The sequence below is a fragment of the Trichechus manatus genome, unplaced genomic scaffold (assembly GCF_000243295.1).
Source record: "Trichechus manatus latirostris isolate Lorelei unplaced genomic scaffold, TriManLat1.0 scaffold00116, whole genome shotgun sequence".
In the NCBI taxonomy this organism is placed as follows: domain Eukaryota; kingdom Metazoa; phylum Chordata; class Mammalia; order Sirenia; family Trichechidae; genus Trichechus; species Trichechus manatus.
This window is the reverse complement of record NW_004444052.1, coordinates 1,764,563-1,779,468: the sequence shown is the minus strand read 5'-3', so window position 1 is coordinate 1,779,468 and position 14,906 is coordinate 1,764,563. Positions and strand designations below refer to the sequence as shown.

Sequence of the window (14,906 nt, the reverse complement as noted above, 5' to 3'; positions counted from 1 at the left end):
TGGGAAGCCTCACTCGGTGGAGCCTCAACTCCATGGAGCCTCACTCTGGGGAGCCTCACTCGGTGGAGCCTCACTCTGGGAAGCCTCACTCGGTGAAGCCTCATCTCCATGGAGCCTCACTAGGTGGAGCCTCAACTCCATGGAGCCTCACTCGGTGGAGCCTCACCCTGGGGAGCCTCACTCGGTGGAGCCTCATCTCCATGGAGCCTCACTCTGGGGAGCCTCACTCGGTGGAGCCTCACTCTGGGGAGCCTGCTGTCGGCTATATGAAGCTGATAGGCACCAGCAAACAGCCCCAGCCATGCTAAGGTGAGTTCTGGCTCCTTCCATAGTGTTTCACAGACACATTCCATCTCACCCAATCATACCACTTCTGCTTGCACTTTATCAAGTTCAAGAAAAGATCTTAACACAAAATTCAGCACCACCCTCTTTTTTGTTAAGAAAGATGAAAGGAACCTGTACTTCTTTCTCCTATTCACATATAAGGTACAAGGGCTCACTTTTAGGTAAGGATTAAAGATAAACTGAAAATACCTCTGTGAAGAAAAACTGGGGTTCCTGCTACCTAAGATGCTATCACTACAGGCTAAGATTGTTCTCACTCTTAGAGCGAGAGGGATGGGGGTGGGGGCTGGAAAGAGCGAGGGAGGGAGTGGGAGGGAAGGAACAGAAGGGCAGGGCAGGGCAGGCAGTGAGGAGAGGGAGAGAAGGAGGACAGAGAATCACCACTTTAAGGAGAAAGGTAGTTCCATACAGCGATTCATTCAAGGTTTAAAAACACCAAGACAATGAGACGAACTGCTTTAAAAACGCCGCCCGTTATTCCATTCTCAACACTTCGCTTTGCCCTGCTCCTGCTGCGTGAGATGTCTCCACTTGCCATCCCAGCCTGTCTCCATATCTCTTCAAACCTCAGTGCCCAGAGCTGAGAGTCCCCTGACCCCGGGGATGGTCTAAGTAGGAACTGAAATCATCCCTGCTTGTGCTTCCTTCTGCTATCATACTACTTACGGAGGGGTGGGGGGCAGTGGAAATGACGTGAAACTCACCAAGAGCAGAGGAAAGAGGGGGGAAGCCCACCGCCCACAGGCACCTCAGTTGTAGGAAGCCACATTTCCCATTTCAGCAGAGGCGCACCCCACAGTGGGCTGAGGAGCCGGGCGCAGCACGGTACTCACGTCGATGGCATCCCTCTCGAAGATGCGCAGCTGCAGGAAGAGCTCCAGCTTGATCTTGCGCTCCTGGAACAGCTCCTCCATCTGCGACTGTGCCTCGTCCAGCTGCTGCAGCACCGTCTCGATGTGGTTGATGGAGCTGTTGTGGGGGGTCTTGTTGCTGGAGATGGCTGAGTCCCTGTGGAGGTGCAGAGGAGGGAGACAGGGTTGGACGAGACAAACAGGAATTGAGAAAGTCTCACATTGTTAGATACCCACAGCCAGATCCGGCAACTGCAAAACTTCAGGGCTAGGAAGAAAGCTGGCAGGAAGCTGGGCTGCCTGCCTCAGAAAAGGGAAGAAGCTGCCCTCCAGAAAAACAATAAATTGGCTCCTTCCTCTGAGCGATGCCTCTAACTCTAATGATAAACTGAAGAGTTTCTTTGGTATTTTCTCTTGTATTAGACTCATATAAGATGTCTAATAATTAAATAAAATTACTTTAGTACAGTTTCATTTTCAGCCACTTTTGTCCACAAGGAGGACAAACGATACCTGCGTAGTAGAACCAGTAGAGTCACACTGGTTTTGAGAGGTTCAACTTCAATGTGATTAATTAAGCCTTTATTCAGTAACTCGTGCCTGAGTCTCTTCTAGCAAAGCAAACATCATGTAAGGCTACTGGCGACGAGTCGATGAACTGTCCTCTGATGGATACAGTGGGGCAGATTAAATTTACCTAAATGGTCCCCTGACCCGGTAAAGAGAAATTTGTCTCAAAAGGGAACATAAGCAAAGCCAGCACTACCTCCCGGCCTTTCTGTGATGAGGGGCATGAGGGGTAGGTCTTGCTCCCAGCCCAGCCCACCTAAGCCTGAACTTCACAGACTTACTGAGGAGATGGGTGTTCCCCACACTCTAGAAACGCAGGTGTTCAGAGCCTGAAGGATGTGGTCCTCCAAGGGTTATATCAATCTGGCTATACAGAAATTTCAGGAGTGACTAGTAGGTGTTAGAGAAGAAGAAAAAAAACTAAACCAACAGGAGCTGAATTACGAGGATGTTTATTAGTCAGTAAGGAGCCCAGTGGTGCAATGGTTAAGTGTTAACTGAAAGGTCAGTGGTTCAAATCCACCAGCCGCTCAGCAGGAGAAAGATGTGGCAGTCAGCTTCCGTAAAGATTACAGCCTTGGAAACCCTGTGAGGCAGTTCTACTCTGTCCTATAGGGTTGCTGCTATGAGTTGGAATCAATTTGATGGCAGTGGGTTTGGTTTTGGGTTTTAAACTAGTCAATGTTGCAATGAGAAAAGTTATGGAGATAAAAATAATCAAGGGAGGGAGAAAGCAGAGAAAAAGAGAAGACCAAAGGGAAGAAAGAAGAGAGATGTCACTCTGTTTCACTGTCACGGTTGTTTGTTCTCCATCTGGTTGGATGGAGAATTGGGGCCAACTGTTAGAAAAATTAAAGAGGAAAGGGAAATCACTGGCAGGATTTCAAAATGGCTGTGTTGAAACCAGCACCTACCTCAGCTGCTGGATGAGGTCCTCGCCTTCCTTGATGACGTTGACCGTCACTTGCAGGGTGGTCTGCTGCTGCTGGCCGAAACGCTTGATGAGGTCCTGCACCGCCTCCACCGACTCGGCGTACACGTCGTCCAGCAGCTCCTTCTGCAGCTCCTCCAGCCAGGTCCACAGCTGGGGGTGGAGGGGGCAGTGAGGGGGACGCAGTGTGAGGGGAGTCCTGGTGCGGAGACCGCGTGTGAACACACCGGGAGGGAAATGGTGGCTGCGCCCAGAGAGGTGGAAGGAAGGAAGGAAGGGAGGGAGGAGGAGGGGGAGGGAGGGAGGGAGGGAGAGCATCCCAAACAGTCCGACTGCCGGAGGAACGCAGGCACAAAAAGCAGGACGGGCCGCTGCGTGGTGAAAAAATAAACAGGCAGCGCCGAGCGGGGCTGTCACAAGAGAGAAAGGAAAGGGAAAGGAAGTCCCTCTTTCCAAGGCTTCCTCAGCTCCGTCCAGAGTGCAGTGGAAATGAGAAAGGACCCCACCATACACAACAAAAACATCTGTTATGCATATAGGAGGCATTCTTGTAAGGTACCTTCTTACTCTTATTTAGCAGACGGAGACTTCTACTTTATTTTTAGCAAAGGCACTACAAGCCATTATTGATTATTACATCACTCCTCGGAGGCAGGTGCTTTACACACCTCAGAGAGCAGGCTGCCCACGATGTGGTAGAATTAATGAGTCACAAAGCTGGGTCGTGAACATTCGAGGGAGGCCCACCTTGAGGTAAAACACCCACACCAGGACATGGTCAGCCAGTCCACAGTACAGCCCCTCGCCGAAAAGTTTGAAAACTAGAATTAGTGAAAAACCTTCATTGCCACTAAAAATGTCACCGGGACTTTGATGGGCAAAGACAACTTGGAACAGCAGCAGCCAGGGGACCAAAGTACTCTGCCCACTTCCTGGAAGTACACTGATGCCTTCATCTCTGGGGCACTATTCAGCAGCCCAGAGAGAGATTATTAATTAAAGTGAAAGGGCTCTGGTGGCTTGGAAGTGGTTTGCACGTGGAGGAACTAGTCTCTCTGCTTCCTCGGGGACGAGAGCATCGTCTCCTGTATTCAGCACACGTCTGTTAGAGACGGCTGCCTCGGCTACAGCGAGAGAAAGATCAGCAAGTCCAGAGACTTCCCCTCTGACACCTGGCCCAGCAGCTGCCAGCCTTCGTGGATAACACATCAAAACTGCACTTGCAAAAACAAATTGTGCTTGTATTTGGAAATGTGTTTCCAAGCTAATCTTCTTTTAAAACAGCTTGATTGAGGTATAACAGATATAACAATAGATTGCAGGAATTTAAAGTACACACTTGGATAAGTTTTGACGTATGTGTACACCCATGAAAAGATCGTCACTATCAAGACAGTGAACATATCCATCATCCCCTAAAGTTTCCTTTGTCCCTTTGTAATCCCTCCCACTGTCCCTCCGTGTACCCTCCTCACCCCAGGCAATCACTGACCTGCTTTCTATTACTACTGCAGACTAGCTTGTAATTTCTAAAAATTTTCTATAAATGGAATCATAAAGCATGCACTGTTTTTCTATCCAGCTTGCTTCACTCAGTATAATTTGAGATTCACCCATACTACTGAGGGCATCAATAGTTCATTCATTTTTATTGTTGAGTAGTATTCTCCTGTATATACATATAAAACATATACATATACACACACACACACACACACACACACACACACACAGTAGAATTCTTATACAAGTCTTTGCATGGACTTATGCTTTTGTTTCTCTTAGGCAAATACCTAGATGTAGAGAGGTTAGATCATAAAAACCAAAAACCAAACCCACTGTTGTTGAGTTGATTCCAACTCATAATGACCCTATAAGACAGAATAGAACTGCCTCACAAGGTTTTCAGGCTGTAAATCTTTACGGAAGCAGATTGCCACATCTTTCTCCCGAGGAGCGGCTGGTGGGTTTGAACCGCCAATCTTTTGGTTAGCCCACCAGGGCTTCTTGCTGAATCATAAAGTAGGTGTGTATTTAAGTTTTTAAGAAACTGCCAAATTGCTTTCCAAAGTGGTCACTCCATTTTACATTCCCACCAGCAGTGCACAAGAGTTCCAATGCCTCAGCATCCTCGCCAATACCTGGTATGGTCCATCTTATTAATCTGAGTCATTCTAAATGAGTGGTGCCTCACTGTGGTTTTAGCTTGCAATTCTCCAATGACTAACACTGGCAAATCCAAGCTAACGTTTTAAGAGTTTTTGCTGCTTAACATATCGTTACTTGAGAACAGTATCAGCGGCTTTTGTTCCTCTTAAATATCCATAGAGAACCTGACTTCCATTTTTAATAAAGAAAAGCTTAAAGCACACTATAGCTTGTTCACTGTGCAATATTACACACACAAAATAAGACTTTATTGTTATTAGCAGGCAAACAAATAATTTCAAAATATAGCAGACCGATTTAAAAATAAAACTTCTGGCAAAAGACTTATTTTTCAATGTAGTGATTCAGGTTCCTAAGAGTTAAATATTTGTTAATCTTTCTCTTATTAATTACCCATTTTTGTATATAAGTTAACATGCTCCATACTAGAATTTTAGTAAAAGGAGTCTTGGAGGTAGGCTGGTTCAACTTTTTCATTTCACAGATTTAGGGAATGAGGTCCCAGTGGTAAAGTGACCTGTCTACGATCATACACTTAGTGGCAAAGCCAGTGTCAGAATGGAGGTCTCTAGATTTTCTTTCACATAAACACTGCCATCCGTCATTTACCAAATATTGACTGAGCACCTACTATGCTCTGCCCCATCTATATAGGGTCATATAATTAATAAGATACTCTCCTGGGTATTTTCCCCCAAACTTTCCTCTAAATTATCGCGAATGTTATAATCATATTCATAAATAATAGGAAGGAAGATATTATCATGACAACGAGGCATCTTCCAGTTTGGTCTAACACTTCATGTTAAAAGGCATTCTAACTGGCTGTAAGTCATAGTGCACAGCAGTAACAGTATTATAAGATTTACAGGAAGGCCATCTGGGTTTAAGAAATGCTTTAACAAAGCATTAACTCTGTGACATAACAAGTCACTTAATTTCTCTGAGATTCAGTTTTTGAGAACAGGGATCCCGAGAAAACCAACATCCTCAAGGAGTTACTAAGAGGCCTGGATGAAAAAGGACGCCTGCCTGCCAGCACCCAGGGAAAGGCAACGTTACCCAAATGTTAATACCCTAATTATCATGATGGACTCAAATTAACTCAACAGTCTAGATTTGCTGAAAGAAACCAAGTCTGTGCCAGTTACGCTGCTCTGAGCAATGAAGGAGCAGAATGGATATTTTACCAAAACAAGGCTGTAAGATTTTATTGAAAAGAGTCAAAATATTTAACCAAAGCCATCTATGATATATTATCCAAAGGGTCACTGTGGACCTTCCCAGCTGAAATGGTTTCGTAGACTTCATCATAAGTGGCCTTCCACGTGCCAGGTGGCAGGTGAGTGGCCCCACCGGAAGTCGGTCTTCTGTGTCCCCCTGGAGAACAAGCCCTGGCTACTGACTGCCCTGTAATTCATCTCCTAAGACCGACATTCATGAGAAAACCCATCTTTATGACTGCGTTATTCTGCTGGAAAAGAAGGTAATAACCATTCACTTCACTCCCTCCCTTCTCCAATATCCGATTCTTCTGCCTCTAAACACGGGCTTCATGGAAGCTGCCCTCTCCCTCGTTACTGTACAAGGGAACATACCAGAAGTTGCAAAAGGACAGGCGTGTCCCTTGGTGTGCACCTGCCTAAGTGTCAACCGTAGGAGCTCATTAACAGATGACGTATGGAGGGCACTTCATGGATTCATAGATGGGCACTGCACATAAACACACCATCCCGTCCCACCAATGAGCCTCAGGAATGGCACTGCCTCAGCATTTTATGCCCAAATGTTCAGCAGGATTGAATGATTTAAGCAAATGTATGATTTAAGCAAAAGTACATTCAAAAAAGTTCCTCAGAATATACTTTATGCTCTTAAAATATCACTGCACATCTCTTCTTTCATTCTAATCTAAACAGAAGAATTACTTACAAGAAGAAAGGTAAAGGAGCAAACTATAACACAAGTATTGACTCTGCTACATCAGGCAGAAGGTGTCGGACGCGTGAGAAAACAAGCTCACTGTACTCTAACCAAACCAAACCCAGTCAACTCTAACTCACTATGACCCCATGTGTGTTAGAGTAGAACTGTACTTCATAGGGTTTTCAACGGCTGTGATCTTTCGGAAGTAGATCGCCAAGCCTTTCTTCCGAGGTGCCTCTGGGTAGATTCTATCTGCCAACCTTTCTGTTAGCAGCCAAGAACTTAACTATCTGTGCCACCCAGGGACTCCTCTTTGTACTGTAGGCAATGAGAACTGGGTCCACCAAGGGCTGGAGCCAATGGCAGCCCCTGGCGTTAGGTACACATCGAAGAGCTAGGTTCTCATAACACTAGTAGAAATCAGTACCTCTTCTTTAAATGTGTTGAGAAGATAGAAACACCAGTGTTTAAAACTCCATTAGAAAAACACAGCAAAATCAGCAAAACACAACAAAATTAAAGAGTTAATTTAAAAATTCTCTGGTAGAGAAGTTGCATGTCTTTGATGGGGACATTACAGAACACATCTAGTAACTAAGCCTTTAACAGAAGTGTCCCAACCCCCTCCTGCGCTTGTCCAAACACCACAGGTCAAGTCTCCCAGTGTCACCAGCTGGCCTCTCCTTGAAGCTGAGATGCTGCGCTGTTCCTGCACGGGTGCCCCAGAATGCTGAGACGCAGGCTGTGTGGGCCCCTGCAGGTAGCTCAGCAGCCTCCCCACTGACTCACCCATAAGGCCTAACTCAGGAGTCCAACTTGCATGACAAGACAGGTGGGAGCACGTGGGCAGGGTGTCTGTCTGGGTGAGGACATCCGTGAAGTTCCTCCTCTCCAGCCAATACTACCATAGATGCCATTTAAATGACAAGTCTCACTTCTAGACACTGTGAAGTGGAGAGATGAAGATCCAAACTGACTGAGAACCTCCCTGAGCCACAATGCTTGGGCGAGCTTCTCTACAGCCCCACTGCAATAACACAAGAGGTAATGTCGCTTCCGTCATCTAGTGAAAGTAAAACATTCCTCAGAAGACAGTGGTCACAGAATAACGTTGAAGTTAAACTGCACTGACTAGTGGGTGACTCTGGGCAGGTCACTTACATGCTCCACGCCGCAGTTTTCTCATCTATAAAACAAGTGTGGTGATTATACCTACTTTAGCAGATTGCTGGGAACATTAAATGAGATGATACATGCAGAGTGAAGGGATAAGGAAGAGTTAGTCACTATTACCGTTTTTCTTAAGAAAAATTCTTCTAATGAGAAGAAGAATAATCACAAAGTTTTCAAAGTCTTCTTTCTCTAGGCATTTTTCACAATATATCCAGGTTTCTACCAATTGTTCAAAATATGTCACTTAGTCCTGTCAACACAGCACTGTCCCATATCTAAATCATTGTACATCCCCAAATAGTGCAGTTTGAGGAAAGCTGCTAGAATTAGGATGCTACAGAAATCACTTCCCCCTGGTTTTGGAGGAAGTGCCACGAGTACTTGTGGGTCAATCTTTTTCCCTTCCCTCTAGTAATTTTTTTTTTTTTAAATGAGCTTATTCCCAACCACATCCTGGGCATCTTGACATGTGTACATGGTGGAACCTGCTCCCAGCGCCCAGCTGGCCTGTGAAACCAAAGAAGAGCCACAGCTACGGAAGAGAACACAAAGGAACTGATCTGGGATCGCACCGTTACAAAAAGAAAAAATACATGAGGTCAAAGGAGCAAGGCTACGTTTAAAACCAAGATGTCAAAATACCTAAAAGCCCTTTCCCCTGTGGAATTTTTGTCTGGTTCTACAGGAAATATTCTCATTCAACGTGGAGAAGAAAAGGTTCAGATACAGGTCACTTTTAATATCAATTGTGGATGAAATGACACACATCATAATTCAACCTGATTCAGGCAAAGTCTACTTTTAAAGCATTTAGGATGGTACATACGATGCTTAAAATACCCCTGAATAAAGGGATGAGAAAAGCCTCTATGATGTCTATGAAATTTTTACCATAAACTTCCTAATTCACTGCCACTGAGTTGATTCCGACTCACAGCAACCCTGTAGGACAGAGTAAAACTGCCCTATAGGGTTTCCAAGGCTGTAATCTTTACAGGAACAGATCATTTTCTCCTGCAGAGCGGCTAGAAGATTCCAACCCATGACTTTTTGGTTAGCAGCCATGTGCTTAACCACTTCGCCACCAGGGCTCTTTATAAACTTCCTAAAGGTGAAAGACTGTACTTCTGTGCATGCTGCTAATTTACAATGAAAGACAAAGCTCTGCCCAGCAGGAAGACAGGAGTTACATTTTGTGGAAGCTCACAGTAGCACGGGTTCGAAGAGAACTGTGGTCAAAATCCCTGAGCCGGCAAGGCAGCAGCAGAGTGAGTCGACACTGCCCCTAGAGGCCCTCTGAGCGGTGGTCTGAGTCTCTAAGGCTGACACAAGCTCTGTGGCATCCCCTGCTATGCAGGCTAGGGCACTCCATGTAAGAGAACTGGAACCTGAGGGACTGAGGTCCAGAGAAGGCTGGGCTGGGGAGGAACGTGGAATTCTGGGAGAAAGCCCCTGTGATAAAGACGTAGAAGAGGCCCAGTACTGAGATAGCCATCGGGCTGGGTCTGATCCAGGTAGCCCCACCCCACCCTGGAGCCCCCTTCCCACAGGCCTGTGTGCTGGGTGGAGCCTAAAGGAGAAAGCCACCGAACAAGTCGCCACAGAGGAGAAGGCACCTTCCTCACTGACGAGAGCAGACTCCGCCACAGCGGGCTCCCTGAGGAACTCTGAGGGGTGACGATCTCAGGAAAGGACCGAGCTGCCAGCTCATTAAGTGAGGGTTAGGTTTGGGGACTGCTGTAAGCAGTAGTTTGAATTGACCAGCCACTCCTTGGAAACCCTGTGGGACAGTTCTACTTTGGCCTATAGGATGGCTAGGAGTTGGAATAGACTTGACGGCAATGGGTTTGGGGTTTGGGTAGCTCCCAGGGGGGTGAGGCACAGTCTGAAGGCAGGCTACAAGTGTGTGTCCACTGGGTGGTGGAGTATGTGGGGAGGAGCAAAGCATGCCAGATCTAGGTCCCCATCCCACCACATGTATGGACTGAACTGTATCCCTCAAAAGGTATACTGAAGTCCTAACCCTGCGTCAGTGAATGTGGCCTTGTTTGGGGACATGGGGTTTTTCTTTGCAGATGTTATCAGTTAACAAAGTCATACTGGAGAAGGGTGGGTCCTAATTCTAATACCTTCTGAGAGGTGTCTAATAAAAGAGAAGGACAATAATGGTCTCTTCCCATCTGGAGCAAAAGAGAGTGAAAGAAACTGAAGACTCAAGGAAGCAATTAGTACACAGGACTAAGGGCCCACATGAACCACAGCCTTCCCTAGCCTGAGACCAGAACTAGATGGTACCTGACTACCACTACCAACCGCTGGGACCAGGGACACAATCGAGGGTCCTGGGTAGAATGGGAGAAAAATGTAGAAAAAACTCAAACTCATTAAAAAAAAAAAAAAGACCAGACTTACTGGACTGAGAGAGACTGGAATAACTCAGAGACTATCGCCCGAAGACACCCTTTTAACCTGGAACTGAGGCCCATCCCAGAGGTCACATTTCAGGCAAATAATAGATTGGCCTACAAAATAAACAATAACACCTGTGAGGAATGTGCTCCTGAGAACAACCAACTATACAAGACCAAATGGGCAACATTTGCTCAAAAGCAAAGATGAGAAGGCAAGGAGGGGCAGGGAAACTGGAAGAATGGAAGGGGGCAGCCATGGGGGAAATGGGGAGAGTGCTGACACATTGCAGGGACAGCAACCAATGTCACAGAATAACTTGTGTATGAATCGTTGAATGGGAAACTAATTTGCTGTGTAAACTTTCACCTAAAACACAACATAGTGTTCCAAAAGAAAGAGAGAGAACAGACATGGAAACAAGAGTCACACACAAGGGGGAAGACAGCATGTGATTTCTGTCTACAAACAGCCAAAGAACACCAAGACTGCCATCAGCCACCAGAAACTAGGAGAGAGGCATGGAACAGTTCCTCTCTCAAAGCCCTCAGAAGGAACTCACATAGCCGAAACCTTGAATTTGGACTTCTCACCTCCCGAACAGTGGGAAAATGCACTTCTGTTCTTTAAAGCCTCCTACTTTGTAATATCTTGTTATAACATCTAGGAGACCAAGATGGGTGCCAACTGTGTGAGGCTGGGGAAATCCACTTAGCTCTCTACCTTCAGTTTTCTCATCTATGGAATACGGATCATTTTACCATATATGAGAACACAGACGTGTGACAGTCTCTATTCCTACAGCACTTTATAAACAGAAGCTACTACCATTGGTACCGGTTTCCCTACTCTTGCTTCTGACAATCATTCAGGCAACAACGAGATGGGAGAGCAGTAAGGCCAGCATGGGAAGTGTAAACGCTGCAGTTCCCTGGAGAAGCTGCAAGCCAGGAGCAGAAACAGGTAGTTGATGCAACGGCAACTTGCAGGGGGAATTTCAGAGGAAATCACACGCTCACAAAACGTGGCTGAGATGTAAAAAACAGGGAGGAAAGGGAACCGTCCCAGCCACTTACAGCATCTTTCTCTGCCTGCAATTCGTGCTCTGAGTAAGAAAGAGTAAGGGCAGAAGGCAGGCTGGGACAGAGGGCAGTCAAGTCAGTGTCAAGAAATAATGGGAACGCAAACATGGTGAGAGAGGAGAAGGAACGCAGAGCGTGTTCCAAGCAGCCCCACCTGTGAAGAAGGGACACTGGGTGGACAGCCCAGCACTGGACGGTGGACATGCAGAGGGTGTGTGCGTAAAGACAGAGGTAAAGCACACACCACGTGACAACAATGTCCAGCCAGGGACAAGAGATGGATCCATAACTGACACAGAGATAAAGATCACTGCAGGAATAATGAGACTTCAACATTCCAGACAGTTCTATAAAGTCCAATTTGCTGAAAACACAGAAAATGTGATGAATCTCTCCCTGGTGACCATGACATCACTTAGACAAGGGATTTTCCATTTTCTTTCCATTCTCAACATCGCCAGAGGTAATACACACTTCCTTCAGTAACAGTTACCCCGTGGAAGTGTCCCGATTGGGAAACGTCTCTTCCCATCTCTATCATTTTGAGAGTGACCCCTACCTCCCTAAAATAGTTTCTAGTTGGTCAAAGCATACTTCATTTTTGACATGACAACTCTTCAAACATCCAAAGATCGCACACAGGTACCCACAAGCCTGTCTTCCTTTTTTAATTTTTTATTATTGTTGTAAAAATGTATATAACACCAAACCAAATCCATTGCTGTCAAGTCAATTCTGACTCATAGTGACCCTATAGGACAGAGTGGAACTGCCGCATAAAGTTTCCAAGGCAGTAAACCTTTATGGAAACAGACTGCCATATCTTTCTCCCACAGAGCCACTGGTGGGTTCAAAGCGGCGACCTTTTGGTTAGCAGCTGAGTGCTTTAACCACTGCGCCATCAGGGCTCCCTGTATGCAACACAGTCGCCAATTCATTGTTTTTCATGTGTACAATTCAGTGATATAAATTACATCAATTATGTTGTATAATCATCACCAATAATCGCTGCCAGATTTTCCATCACCATGAACAGACACATTTTTACCTAGGCTAACATTTTATCCTTGAACACTGCTGGCACGGCAAGGTCTGGTGCTTCTTCGACGCCAGCCCATTCCCCTCTGACCACTCTCCTCTTTCAAGGTGTGGACCGCAGAATCAAGCACAAGACCACGTGTGATCCCGGCAGCAGCGAGCAGAGCAGCACGATGCCTCCCTTATTCATGACTCCATACTGTGATTAAGGACAGTGGATGCATTACTTTGGGGCATCACCTTATTGTTGATTCTAGCAGTTAAAATACTTAAGATTATTTCTTTGTTTTACACGTTGTTGTCAACATGTGACCCTTATTCTTCCTAGGTGTGTGTTTCTGATTCAAAACAGACTTATATAATATTAAAAGCTATGAGTGAAAATTTCTGTGGTGGATTTTCACTTGCTCCTGCTGAGATCTTTTGGGATCTTAATTCTCTCATCCAACATACTTGACAGGCCCCTCTTTCCATCATCTAGATTTTGGTCAGCATGCCCTTCAGGTCAATCCAGCCAGTGAGGTTTTCAGCATGAGGACAGAGAGCTACAACATGATGCTGGACACCTCCTCAAGCCTGGCTGGTGCCACCCATTAGCCAGCCCCGCATCATCGGTCTCATCTGCAAGGGTTTTAACTCAGTGGGAATTCCTGCTCTGGCACTACTAAGGCTGTACTTGGTGTGTGGCAATTTGCCCATTTTCAAGATAAACATCTCTTAACATAACAAAGGAAAGTTTTCAGGATCCCTAAATTCAGATGAGCACTCTCTCTAGATGTCATACATGGGCATAAAAGTTCTAAATAGGTCAGGCGGGGTCAGTTCAAGGACAAGAATGTACAGTTTGCGTGTTACACCAGGGGTTAAAACCATTCTTTCCTGCTGGCTCTCAGGTCTACCTGAGATGGCTTGACTATCATCTCCCCCATCACTACCTTGGTCAGCAAGTCTGATCCTGTTGTGGCTTTGGATACATTTCCTTATTCATAAATTGGGAATGCGTAATGTCTTACCCATCAGAAACACTTTCTTCCTGGCATCTTCTACTTGGAGATGAGTATGAAGTATAAGGATAGTCTTGATCTTGTGTTAACTTACACCTTCAATTGATTCTTTTTCACAGCCATTCAACTAGGGTCTAATTCTAACTATCCTAACATAAACCCATAAACCAAATCCGTTTCCATCGAGGCGATTCTGACTCATAGGACAGAGTAGAACTGTCCCATAGGGTTTCCAAGGAGCAGTTGGTGGATTCAAACTGCCAATCTTTTGGTTAGCGGCCAAGCTCTTAACCACTGTACCACCAGGGCTCCATCCCAACATACAGCCCATATTTTCTGTCTTGTCTCCAAATTAAACGTTGAAAGGCCTGATCAAATGCCCACTAATTCCACTGTGTGCCCTTTATCAAACCAAAAACCTAGTAAAGAGTAAGATAAAGTTAACATGCTATAAGTTGTTCACTCACCACGTCTTCCTTTACTGGCAGTTTATCAACCATCTTCTCTAGACCTCTGCCTAGGATTGACCTCAACCTGAGGAATAAGCGAAATCTAGCCTCTTAAAAAAAGCAAAAGTGCATTTCAGCCATCTGGCATCTCTTCTATCTCCCATGGTTCCTTAAAGATCAACATACCTAATTTAATAATCTAATTATCATGTTCTTTCAATACCTGGGGATCTAATTTTCCTGGAAGAGAGACTTGAATTCATTTAGAAGAACTAAGTCTTTTCTTATAAAGCCCTCAACCCATTTGGGTCTTTGGCTTCCTCTAACCCATGTCTAAAGAGTGTTTTCTTTGAGGAGATTAAACATGCAAAGTGAGAGTTACTGAAATCCACTTTCTACTTGTCATCCATCAACATATCATCAGTTCCAAGTAGGAAGCTTAGCCCTTCCTTGATCTCCTGGTCCTGAATTCTGTGCTTTAAAAAAAAGGAGAAAACGAACAACAAACCCAAGAATGCCTCATCAGTCTCTGAAAGCCTACCTTATCTGCAGCTTTTAAGCTCTCCTGACAAAACTCTTGGCTAATATACTGCAGGTGATCAATCTTTCTACTTCCTATTCAGTAAGAACAGCAACAATAATAAACCATAAAAAGAGTACACATTAGAAATACATATGGATAGCTTACTTCTCTCAAAGAACGAAAGCTCTGTATCATAACTTTATGATAACAAAATACTTAGTTTATGAAGCTTAATATGAAAATAAGAAGTCAAGAATATAAAAAATATATATACTTTAAAAACAAATCTAACAAGTAAACAAGACTACACATGTCATTCGTGCATTTTTCGCTGGGTACTTTATGACCTGTAACACAGGCTGCAATTCCTGATCCTGTACTGAAGTGCCTCACCAATATATTACATTAGTGGAGTTCTATCTACAAACCGTTA

At 45.1% G+C, this 14,906-nt stretch overlaps 1 protein-coding gene across 1 annotated transcript in view; it reads right to left on the bottom strand.

The window, feature by feature from the left end:
- TRIO (trio Rho guanine nucleotide exchange factor) overlaps positions 1-14,906 on the bottom strand; it is a 285,006-nt gene that overhangs the window by 168,357 nt on the left and 101,743 nt on the right. Inside the window, exons 11-12 of the mRNA XM_023738420.1 lie at positions 2,684-2,853; positions 1,182-1,356 (exon numbers count right to left, since the gene is read on the bottom strand). Coding sequence (XP_023594188.1) covers positions 1,182-1,356; positions 2,684-2,853 — 345 coding nt within the window. The remainder of the gene's footprint in view (positions 1-1,181; positions 1,357-2,683; positions 2,854-14,906) is intronic.